This window comes from Xenopus tropicalis, chromosome 8, assembly GCF_000004195.4.
Source record: "Xenopus tropicalis strain Nigerian chromosome 8, UCB_Xtro_10.0, whole genome shotgun sequence".
In the NCBI taxonomy this organism is placed as follows: Eukaryota; Metazoa; Chordata; class Amphibia; order Anura; family Pipidae; genus Xenopus; species Xenopus tropicalis.
In genome coordinates this window covers 114045138-114058243 of record NC_030684.2, presented here as the reverse complement: position 1 = coordinate 114058243, position 13106 = coordinate 114045138, and the positions used below count along the sequence as shown (strand labels likewise).

General features: G+C 41.1%; 1 protein-coding gene across 1 annotated transcript; it reads left to right on the top strand.

Moving 5' to 3' along the window:
* Positions 1-405: 405 nt before the first annotated feature.
* Positions 406-12231, top strand: gemin2 (gem nuclear organelle associated protein 2). The gene is given in 10 exon segments (NM_001102758.2): positions 406-536; positions 3123-3207; positions 4435-4524; positions 5624-5683; positions 5934-6050; positions 6204-6248; positions 6931-6999; positions 7665-7775; positions 9187-9245; positions 11418-12231. Coding segments are annotated over 10 exon segments (804 nt in total). The 5' UTR covers positions 406-414; the 3' UTR covers positions 11464-12231.
* The last annotated feature ends 875 nt before the right edge of the window (positions 12232-13106 follow it).

The following is a 13106-nucleotide window of genomic DNA, read 5'->3' as shown; positions in this document are numbered from 1 at the left end:
CAACCATGTTGTCATCTTACAAACGCTGCCTAAATACAGCTCTTTTATTTATCTCTTGAGACAAAAAGGATTTGTCCCAAAAAATCACCACCATGCCCACTAATACACTCTATAACATATATAAAAATAAAACCGCTGAGATATTGTATATTGTTATCACAAATAAGATTTAATTGTATCTGCCAGCTATACTTGCAACTATATGAATGAACGAGTTGCACCACCTGCTGCTGCACAATAATAAACCTCATATTTCATTGACCTGACATATTTATGGCAGCGGCTCTTGGAAAACACGTGACTACTCTCATCATTGAGGCGGCGGTAAGAGGAGGGGCCAATCAGAAACGCTGTTACAGAATGCGTTCCATTCATAAAGTGCTGTGAGCCTGGATCCGTCAGAGCCGGACAAGCATGGATTCTGGGCCCGAAGAGCTGATGCCCAGGCTGCTGCCGGTTGGCAACTGTGACCTCCCAGAGGATTTTGATCCAGCGGTGCCCCCTCGGACCCCTCAGGAGTACTTGCGGAGAGTGCAGTAAGCTGCCATTACGTTCTTTGCAGAGGGAATTGGGTTTGGGTAGATCTAAAGCTGCTGCCTGGGGCACCGAACTGCCGTATGTTGAGCTCTTCCTGTTGCTGCTCTTAAAGCCGGAGGGCTGCAGGGGTAGCAATTCAGTAGTACCTGTAGCATTTTGCACTCACACATTGGGGCAGGCAGCTGGGGGAATGATGTTTACATATATAGTGCCGCATATACATGCAATTTTGTCTGTGTACCGAACTTGGTTTGGCAGACATAGTGTGCCCTTCTGTAATAGACCTTATCGTCAGATTTTTCTAAAGTGCCAACATATTGTGCAAAAAGGTTGTATTCATACAGATACATACATATTACATGCAACCCAGATGATTTAAATGGTAATAAATGGGCCATGTCAGAGTCATGTTTGAGATATCTGACCAGCTTAATGTTGGCTTCTTAGTTTGATATTTTTAAAGTGTGGCTGCCTGAATGACTACAGAGACCTATAAATGAAATAGATCATGACTGGCCTGGCTTTGCTTTTGCCCAATACATAGTTACATAGGGTTGAAAAAAGACCAAGTTCAACCCTTCCAAGTAAACCTAGCACACACAAACCTAAACTGACCTATCAATACTCTCACATATAAACTATATATACAAACATTAATACTAACTGTAGATATTAGTATCACAATAGCCTTGGATATTCTGATTGATCAAGAACTCATCCAGGCCCCTCTTATAGGCATTAACAGAATCTGCCATTACCACATCATTAGGAAGGGCATTCCCCAACCTCACTGCCCTCACCGTGAAAAACCCCCTACGCTGCTTCAAATGGAAGCTCCGTTCCTCTAATCTAAAGGGGGGGCCTCTGGTGCAAAATTATGTTTTCATTCCTTGAGACAATGCCTTTTTTATACAAGACAGCACTTTATTTGCTTTAGTAGCCACAGAATGACATTGCCGGGAATTAGACAACTTATAATGTAATTTTAAATGTACAGATAAGGGGGGGGGGGGATATGGGAAGCATCTTAGGGCAGAAAACTGTATGTAGATTGTGGGGTGCCTATTCTGCAGTCTTTTGAACTCCAGCTTTCTGTTTCCTTCAACTTTTTTCTGTCTCAGGGGATGCTGGGAAGTGTAGTTAAATAACTGCGAGCTTTGCCACCTGGGTGCAAGGTGTGCACACATTTTATTTGTGCACATTTTTCAAAAACTATGCATACAAGCACGGTGTGTTTGTGTGTGAGTGAACACGGGAGTACACAGCTTAGATGTAACATTGTTGTAGTGCAAGCCTGTCCAACTGGAGGCCCATAGAGCAGATGCGGCCCTTCAAAGGATTTTTATGGCCCCCAGTCTGCTCAGAAGCTCCCTAGACTTCGTTAGGCTAATGACAGACGAGGCGTAGGGCGGATATTTTCGGAAATCGCTTGCTGAAAATTCCACCCTACGTGTCCTACATGTACCTGCACCCAAATGAATGAGATACGCTCGGGTGCAGGCACATGTAGCCGATATACGCATGAAAACGTGAGACTTTGCATTATCTCGCATTTTCATGCGTATATCGGCTACATGTCACATCCTAATTTTAACTTAATCTGGCCCTCCAACATGCTGTGCCAGATATAATTGGCCCACTACATATAATCAGTTGGAAAGCACTACCTTAGTGTATATACTGAAATAGTTATAACGCATTACAGAAAATAATTTACTTGAACTTTTTTTTTTTTTTTTTTTTATTATAATTCCCAACCCATCCCCTTCCTGCAAGTTTGTGGCCTCGGCCCAATGATTATATTAAATTTCTGTTTATTGCCATATTGCTTGGTAAGGGGCCTGCAGTTGTACCCACAATAATGTAAGTAAGTCACTAGTTAAGAAGGAACATCAAGCACACCGGACAAATGGAGTCTGCTAAAAGACGGTCTTTATTTCTTTATTTTATAATCTAAAAGTGCCTGGTAGTGGTAGGCTGCCTTGAAAATGTTATACAGGTATGGGACCCATTATCCAGAATGTTTGGGACCTGGGGTTTTCTGGATAAGGGGTCTTTCTGTAATTTGGATCTCCTACTTTAAGTCTGCTAATAAAATTATTTAAACAGTAATTAAATCCAATAGGATTGTTTTGGCTCCAATAAGGATTAATTATATCTTAGCTGGGATCAAGTACAAGGTACTGTTTTATTATTAAAGAGAAAAAGGGAATCCTTTTTAAAAATCTGAATTGTTTGATTAAAATGGAGTCTATCGGAGATGGCCTTTCCGTAATTCGGAACTTTTTGGATAATGGGTTTCCAAATAAGGGGTCCAATACCTGTAATACAAAAAGAGTGCAGTTTTGAAACTAGGCAAAAGTGAGGATTAATAGTACACTGTTTGCACTAGAGTATTGATGGGGAACTGGTTCTTTGTGATATAGTTGGCCAATATCTTGCAAGCATGTTAAAAACTAAAACTCTTGTGAGTCTTTGGGGTTGATATATGCTATATCGTAGATAATGAGATATGCCAGGAAAAAAGGGAAGCATGTGTACATTTTGTGTACTTATTTGACCTTATTAAAACTATTGCCTTTCAGGATTGAAGCAGCACGGTGTCCAGATGTTGTCATTGCACAGATTGATCCAAAAAAGTTGCGAAAGAAACAGACCGTTAGCATATCTGTGAGTAACCAGCTGTAAGAATTAAAATCACCCACCCCCCCCCCCATTATTCACCAAAAGTGGGACCACTTCTTTCTTTCCTTCCTTCCTTCCTTCTTTCCTTCCTTCCTTCCTTCCTTCCTTCCTTTTTTTTTTTTTTTCTTCCTCCTTAAGGATGCATATTGTTCAGTACAAAACGACTTTATATTGATATCCAATCTGTAAAAGTTAAAATGCAAATAAAAATCATTGAAAAAGAAAATCGCCCACCCAGTACGTCTGTGCTACATCCCCCTTAGGGATGGGGCACAATGGGTAACTGAATTGCTGTGCTCTTAAAATGTCTTTTTAATGCAAAGTCTTTTAATACAATATGAAATACACTGCTGTGGCACAGCATAGTATTAATATTCCTTCCAACTGTTTTAAAGTTGGCCACTATTCTATTTCTATTAGATTGCCATAGTGACCATTAATTGCATGCCTTCCTCATGGCTTTGAAGTGCTAAATCATTGGTGCCTGTCCTTACAGCTGTACTGCCAGGCAAGTAAAGCAGCCCTGTCTTTAAGTGTGTCGTTTATGAAGTCAGTGTTTGAGACATTGACTAAAATTCCAAGAATCCAGTGGTTCTGAAACCTGGAAGCGTGGGAAGTACAAATGAGATCACCTGCATTGTGTTCCCATCTTTGTACAGCCTCACTGACATGGTGTCGGCTTGTGAGCAGGCCGAAAATTCATGCTTTTTAGTTTTTGGGCTGTAATCCACTCAGTGTAGCTGCACACAAGCTGACTCCATGCCTGCCGTTTAAGATACAAAAAGTAGTGGATCTTTTTTTCTCCCCCTACATACAGAACACAGGCAGAGAAGATTGTATCATCCACATTGTGTGCACTTAGCCTTACAGTGTTCAGATATATTCTCTGTAATTGTTTATTTCAAGCCACTGGTGCTCAAAATGATTCATAATAAGTATTTAGTCTCCACACTTCTGTATAGTCACCTTTGGAATTGCCAGCTACATGCTAATATCACACTAGGTCTATGCCATCAAAAGATGCCAACCAAGAAGTGACATGAATGGCATATGCCTGTTAGGTAGATTCCATTCATGACACTTCCTACACACAAAAAGTGTAATAGGTGTTTTTCTGCTGGCAAAAAATAACACCTCTTCTGACATATTAAAAAAGGGTATATATAAGGCTTCTGTATTACTCAATATGCTATGCGATTGCACTTTTTCCAGCTGTCAGGGTGCCAGCCTGCTCCCGAAGGGTACTCTCCAAGCCTCCGCTGGCAGCAACAACAAGTAGCGCAGTTTTCTGCTGTCCGTCAGGTAATATTCCTGCTCTGATATTCCTACTCTGATAATTACATTTCTTTTCTGAAACAAGTCCTGTAATGGTGCCCAAGGTGTTTTGAACTGTGTGGTTGGTTGAATATTGTTCAAATAAACCAAGGTCAGTGGCCATGGACCACTTCCCCATTACACACAATATGAAACACTGAAATAGCCAAATAGCTCCCACTTGTAAAACTGTTACAGTGTTAACATTCCTCCTTTTCTTACATAGCTCCCACTTGTAAAACTGTTACAGTTTTAACAGTCCTCCTTTTCTTACATTTGCCTTGGGGAATATAGGAACTGTGGGTAAAGCTTGCACCACTAGGAGGCAGGACACTAGGGACTTTGAGTCATAAAAACTAAGGAAGTGATGAACACACACATCCTGCTGGGGAATAATAAACCCAAACCATATCAATGCCCCCTCTCTCTAATATATCAATCACATTATATTTTTCTTAGCACATTTGCCTCTCTTTAGGCTAATGTCTAAATAAGCTGTTTCTCCACCTGTGTTTCTACGCAACTGATGGGAGCAGAACTGCACCCATCAACTCTGTGTGTTAAGCGCATGGACAGGCACTGCATCAGTGTGCCTTGTTTGTGCAGTGTGCACACGGTGGATTTTAGGGCAAAAATGCAAAGCTATTCATTTTTGTAACAGTGGGTGTGCATCTGCTTCCATCAGCTGTTTCTGCGCAAACAGCCTAATGCAACATTAGCCTTAAGCTGGCTATACATGTAGCGATTTTCGATCTCCCGTGCGACCAGTGGTCGCTTCCACCCTCCAGACGTTTACGACTGAATCTGATATGGAGGTAGAAACAGCCCTGAACGTAAATTTTGCATCAAAATCTTTTAACCTGGCGAGGCGACCAATATCCGCAGCCTTTTGTGATATCGGTGGCCTCCTTAAGCCACCATACACGCACCGAAAATTGTACGATACAAGGTTTCGTACAATATCTTCGGTGTGTGTATGGCTAGCTTAAATCTTGCCAAACAAGTGGATCGTTTCCTGATATGCCCTTGAGGTGGGTTATTATTGCATCACATAACTGGATCTTACATAAGATCATTTACCCCACAGAGTCTTCACAAACACAGGAGTCACTGGAGGTCTCAGCCTTTGGACAGCAATGTTACAATGGTGAGTGCAATTATTACACTTGTGTGTGTTTTGGACTGTCGTACAAACTCTCAACTGACTTTAATATACAGAATTAAGGATAATGTGCCAATCTGTGCATTAAGGACATCCTCATGTGTGGCCATCTTGCACTATAGTAGTATTAACAGGGGTGAACTGCGGTTTAGAACTAATGTTTACTGAATGTACCCAGTGGTGTCTTTACAGTGCTGAATTTCAAAGTTAAATATTTTTTTTGTCTGATCTCCAGCCAAGCACAGAGGATGAGGAGAGCTGGAAGAAGTTCTGTTTGGGGGAAAGGCTATATTCTGACCTAGCAGCTGCCCTGAACAGTGACAGCCAGCATCCAGGAATTGATTATATAAAGGTGCGTTGTACAAATGGCTGCTTCTGTTTGGCTATTGCCAATGTATGTACAGATCCTACTTGTATTTTGTTACCCCTAGACATAATGGCCCAGCAAAATGGCACAAGTTTGTTTATATATATTTTTTTTGTTTTGTTCTACGTGTTCTTTCAGGTTGGTTTCCCACCCTTGCTGAGCATTGTTAGTCGGATGAGCCAGGTAAGACCTTCTTTGTTTTTGTTTTGTTTCATTTGCAACATTTATCCTTTAGTTTGATTCTTTTCAAAATATGGAATTCTCTGCATAAATTACAAATCTTTGTTTGCTGTGTTAGATGCAGTCAAAACTTTCTAGTGGATCCTGAATGGTTAACAAGGCACAAATGCTTTTCTAGTTGCACATTCAGAAGCTGCTCTATTTATTAAGAGAATTATTTAATTTATTCTCACAGTCCTAAAGAAAGAGGGAGATGATAGCAGAGTGGAAAACACTGGCTATAAAGAGAATTTTGAATATAAGAAGAACATGTTAATATAGGATAAAGAAAGCCCAATGGTTACTGTAAAGCTGACCTCCTAAACAAAGATGAGGTTATTTAACTTAATTACTGAAATGCTCGAAGATGGGGCCAAATACGATGAAGTTGTTTGAACCCACTGATTAGACCTCTTGGGGGCCCCAGGCAGTAAGATAAACAAATGTCCTCCTGTAAGGAAACGATGACCTGTGCCAGTCAGGATTAGGCAATAAATGGACATCGGTCTTGCCAACCATTTACTTTTGGCCAAAACAATTACAGGTACAAGTTCAGTCCTGCTATGTTTTACTCTGTTTATGTTGACATAACTGTATAGAATCTATTCATCTGTGTTTTTTATTCTGTAATTATTTTGTCTTTAAGGCGACCGTAACAAGTGTGCTAGAATACTTAGTGAACTGGTTTGAAGAAAGGAACTTTACTCCAGAGCTGGTAAAACATATATATAGATATATATCTTAATTTACAATGTGTTGTCTTTATATTATTATTATTATTATTATTAACATTTATTTATAAAGCGCCAACATATTCCGCAGCGCTGTACAATAAGTGGGTTTCATACATTGTACATACAGAGTAACATATAAAGCAATCCATAACCAATACAAGAGGTGAAGAGGGCCCTGCCCAAAAGAGCTTACAATCTAGAACCGTAGCTTATTATTGGTAGATCCCTGAATCAAAAAGAATATTCCAACAGTTGCAGACCTAAACAATTTTGTTTAACTTCTATGTGCCTACTGAGTACTGATCAGCACATAGTCACATACTTGTGACTATACTGGGTGCAGGCCCAGACTGCTAATCTGTGGCAAATACCAGAAGGGCAGCAGTAAGAGGCCATAGTCACTATTTAGTGGGCCTGTGGGGGGTGTTTGGGCCTTTCTGTGTACTTGAAATGCCAGGGCCTGTTTTGAATCTCAGTGCAGTGCAATACATGGCAAAAAAACAGTTGTAATTATAGTCTTCATCTTTCATTGAACCATTCCTCACTGTATACTTACTGTGCAAGCTCTACTCTACAGCACAATATTTGTTGCACACAACTTTTTCTGCCCAAGTAGTAATGCAGATATACTGCGGATGTCTTCTAGGGTCGTTGGCTTTACGCACTACTGGCCTGCCTGGAGAAACCATTGCTGCCTGAAGCTCACTCTCTTATTAGGCAGTTGGCACGGAGATGCTCACAAGTCAGAGCTGGGGTGGTAAGAACCTTTTTTTTTTTTTTTTTGCCATTTAAACAATATGTATAAATGTGGTCTACTTAAAAATTGGATCATTTTTCAATATATCTACCTGGAACGTTAGTGCTTCATATTGTCTTCTCTCAGCCTAAACCAGGGGACCCCAAGCCCCTGGATATGAAAGCTCCTGTTTGTTGGAATCTTGTTAGAAAAAAGAGTGGAGAAATTTTAGGACCCAAACTTTATTGTTTATGCCCCTTCATTAGCATTTCCCTGATCTGATTGGCTAACGCGATTTCAGCCCGTCAGATCAATGACCAGCAAACAGGCTGCACTGTTGAGTAGCCCATGCGCCCCACTGCACTGTGACTACGTCAGAATACTAAGCGATGTGGCCCTCCGGCTGTTAGAGAAAGAGACCAGAAGATTTATGCAGCACTACCTATCCCAGTAGACCCATTTAAAATGCTCTATTTTGTTTACTGAACCATATTACAATGTGTACATAGCCAAATCTATAGAAGCTGTTAAAAAGCTGAACATTAAATGATTCTGATTGTTACTTTAGTATTCCTCGGAGGTTTACTAACTTCATTAATCATTTTGACTAATTTCTGTTTTTTCCCCAAATCATAATGACACATTGACTATTAATGGGATGGATAACTTCTTACTTAGGTTTTAGTATGTTATAGAATGTACTATTCCTAGCAACTTTGCAGTAGTTCTTCATTATATTTTTTTTTATATATGTTTTGAATTACTTGTCTTTTTCTGCCTCTTTCCAGCTTTCAAATGAGGCTCACTGACCCCAACCAAAAAAGCTCTGTGTTGCTACAATTTTACTGTTATTTTTACTTTGTATTACTCAACTTCCGATTCTCATTGGCACATTCCAATCTGTTTAATCCACTGCCTGGTTGCTATGGCAAATAAGACCCTTGCAACTAGATAGCTGCTGAAATTCCAAGCTGGAGAGCCGCTGAACAGAAAGCAGAGTAACTTAAAAAATAACCCACAAAAAAATAAATGAGGACCAGTTGCAATCTGTCTTAGATCAATGTCTACATCATACTTAAAGGTAATTTAAAAGGTGCACAGCCCCTTTAAACCTTCTTTATTGGTATTACCAGTCCCCAAAATTTAGGTTTTGGCTGCACTTTTCAGGATTCATTCACATATCCTGAACTGGCAACTGGTGTGTGGGGTTCACTTGGGAAAACAGGCAGCTGGGATTCACCTGTTCAGAAACAACCAATTTAAACCTTTTCAGGCCAGAAGGTTGATTACAGTATGTGATTTAGTGTATGGAGCAATGTGGGAATTTCCAGAAAGCTTTCTATGATTTGCCAGGCAGTGATTTGTATGTGTGATGGGACAGCTGCTCCTTTCAGCCGATAATATGAATAACTGTGAATGTTCTTTATCCTAGGAACATAAGGAAGATGAACGGGTGTCTGCGCTGAACCTATTCATCTGTCTGGTTGGCAGGTAATGAGCCTCGCAAGGTGGAAATATTGGCTGCAATGTACTGAACTAGAAGTGAAGACTCTGAATGAAGAGTTCTAAGAACTTAAATGTTTAGAGGGTATGGGATCCCTTTCTGGAAAATCATTATCCAGAAAGCTACAGGAATGCTATCTCCGTTAGAATCTGTCTCATCTCCTTGTGGACATAGGAACACTAGGGGTTGTCCCTACCAGCCTTCTCGGAACCGGGCTGCATTCTCAGGCTTCCCCCTCTGTGGGATATTTCCAGCACCAGGATCATTTCTCACTCCTGAAGAGCAGGCCATCTAGCCGTACTCTGCACCTAATCTTCATAGTACTAACTGGGGGTGCCCCCAGCACTAGCAACTATTACTCAGGCAGTACCCCTGGGTTGCATATTACGCAGTTCTATAGGCCTCTATTCCTGGCTGTAACGGGTGGTTATTCGAGTTTACCACACTTTGGATACACGACAGTTTCACTTTTCCTCCATAGTGGGCACCAACTGTGCACTCAGGGGTACTATTGGCTGCCCACACTTGCGGGGAGGTACTGTCCCTTCCCTGCTCGACGCTCCTAATCTTCCTTTGGGACCCCATCTTGGAGATCACTGTCCTTAGTTCCCTCTGTGCATACCAGCGAATAATAGTGACAACTTATTTCCCGGGGGCATGGACTCCATTAAGTAGACAGACTCTCATTGTGCATCATGCCAGGCCACAGATGTTCCTGCAGCTTTTGTACCAGGCACTGCTGCTTCTGCTGAGACTGCCGCCTCCTGTCTACCTGAGGGTGGACATACCCCTAGCCCCTATTCCCTCTGGCTCTGGGATAATCACATCGGGTGCAGGAACTGGCCCGCTTCGCCCCTCAAATCAAGAAGGCCAGTTCTTACATTTGTGAGGCAGCACTAGACGCAGCTCAGATTTCCATAGAGCATTATCCTTGGTGTTAACAACACATTCATTCCATGATTTGTCCACACCAATGATTTCAAATTCCCTTCAATTGGGCCTGACCTCGGGCCTGAATTCTCTCAATGCCCAGATATTGCCCCTTTTGGTGCTATTACAAAAAACAACTGCTGTTGCTGCTGGATGTGAATGCTTTCGCCAGGGAGCACCCCACTTGGGGCCTACCTTCAGAAGTCCCTGACCTCCTTGGGATCTTAACTTTGCTGAGGGCACTACAAGAACTCTTATTTGAGCCCTTAGCTTCAGTTTCCCTGGTTAGTCTCACATGGACGACTGTTTTTTTTGTGGCCATATCATCTGCGCACCAGGTGTCAGAACTCTATTCTCTATCCTGTGAATCCCTCTTTCTCATTTTCCATCTTGACAAAGCAGTTCTGCACACTGTCTCCCCCCCTTCCTAACCAAGGTGGAATCACAGTTCCACATTAACCAGGAAATCACAATTCCTTCATTTTGTCTCAAACCTGGAGAGGAATTAGGTCACTCTTCATTCCCTGGATGCAGTCGGTGCTCTCAAATATTATGTCAGCAGAACCTGCAACTGTAATAGTAAATGTTAAATATTATGTTCAAATTTTGGCTAAAACAGATTGTGCCAACACTTTCCCTAAAATGAAGGCAACCAACTTGTGCTGTGAGTCGCTGACACGTTTCACTTGCTCTTACGGTCTGATTCCAGAATATTTGCAGTGCACAACTGGCAAATAGCATGGGGTTTTTTTTTGTTTTTTTGTACTGGGATAAACAGGTTAAAGAACAAGTCAACCCAGAATATAATTTTTTGCCTAATAAAAGGACACAACATTCTAAGCAACTTTGCAATCTACATTCATTGCAAATTTCTAATGGTTTTTGAGTTATTTGTATATATGATTGCTAATAAAATCACTGTTTGCCTGCCCTTTCCTATTCCCTGCCCTGGTGGCTGTGGCATATGAAACAGTGTAACACAAGGCAGCAGACTGACAGACCTGACTTGCTGGAGGAGACTGACCTTTGCAACGTTGTTTAAAAAGTAACAACCAGGAGTTCAGCAAATGCTACTTTCAATAGCAATTACATTTACAAATAACTTTTAAAGCACTAAACATTTTTAATAAATTCATATTGGAAAGTTGCAAACAGAGCATAGATCACTGATGAATCCTGCCATCATATTGCTAATTATTAATGCAGACTTCTTTCTTTCTCTTGCTTAGGTACTTTGAACAACGGGATTTGGCTGATTGTGGTGACCCATCTTGATATGATTGGGCAGCTTTACCAACCCCCCCTACCCTCCATTCTCACAGAACATCTCTGCAATATCCATGCTATCCACTTCCCTTCCATTCCAGTGGTGCACCAACTACATAGTCTTTGGATTCAGGACACTGTGTGGTTTACACCTCTTCAGTGCCAACGGCCTGGAATATGAAGGTGCAAGGACAGGCATGGGTAATCCTCTAGCCTTTTAGATGTGGAGCCGAACAAGTTGCAGTTGAACAACAGCTAGAGCGCTTCACTTTGCCCATCCCTGAGTTTGGCACTGACCAGTTGCACGTTGACCTCTTGCCTGCCATTGGCAGTTTAGTGTAATGTTTTCTCTTCCTGGAGCCTGAAGGAGCAGCAGTCTCATTTATCGTTTGTTTCTGTTTTTCTGTCCTTGTCATATATTGGCCAAAGTTGGAAAGATATTAAGTGCCTCGGTGGGTTTGTGGAAACCATTTTCCATTCATTTAACCTCACCCTGCAGTTAACCCCTTCTCTGCCAGCTGTTCATCAACAAGCTGGGATGGAGCAGTTAAACCAGTCTGTAGCATGGGAAAACTGTGAAACTGTACAATTTAGATTATTTATTTGCCTTTAATTTTGACTGTTTTCCCCCAGTTTGCCTGTTATCATCTGTGTCTGAGCTGCCTCTGTAATATGGCCTACTCATAAAGCCGGGGCTGTGAAGTGGATTCAAATACTGTACCCCTTTCCTTTGTTAGGTCTTGATTTTAAATAAAGAGAACCAAGTGCTTCCTAAAACATCTGCCTTCTTTTTAATTGGCTGGCCGGGTTGAGTTATTTTTTTAATATGGAAGACTTTCCAAATCTGTCTTACAGAGGCCGCCCAAGCACAGAGTATGCATTGACTTCTTTTAGCAGATGTGTAACATTTTCTTGCATTTCTGTACATAAATTCTTTTTTTTTTTAGATTGTGTTCTGACCTTTTTTCTTTGCAAAAGGTTTCCAAACAAAATAGAAACTGTGTCCACTTGTGCTGCATTTACTCTATTCAGTCACTCAAGCATGGTGCAAGTAGCAAATCAACTGAAAAAGGCTACAGCGGGAGGGATTTACAAAACTGGCAGCAGCAATATATGGCATCTAATTAGAATGTTGGTGATTGAGTTTCGATGGGTTATGAAGCCAGAGTAAAACATTGATTTCAGTTTAGGGTCAGTAAATGCATGGGACTGTGCAGGGCTGGAACTATGGTTAGGCAGTGTTGGGCACCAATACTACTAGGCCCAGCTCAGGGACTTTTAAATCCCATGTTTTTGTTTACGGTTGCAACCTCATCCCTTCAATACCAGCCACATATTGAATCCACATCATGCATGTTTAGTTGGCAATTGATTTAGGTGCATGCTGCAGACCAATCTGATTAATATGCAGCCACGCAGCATGCATCTAAATTAATTGCTAACAAGCCGTACAGGATGTGTATTAAGGGAAAGTGCTAAATAACTTATAGAATAGCCTTATGCACACCCAGGAAATATAACACACCATGATATGCTCCGCTTTAACACACTTAATTTGTACTGTTAACATTTGTGGTATGCAATTGTTTGTAGTGTTAAGTATAATAAAGGGTTTTTTTTTTTTTCTTGCTTTTGCATATACCATGGTGTGT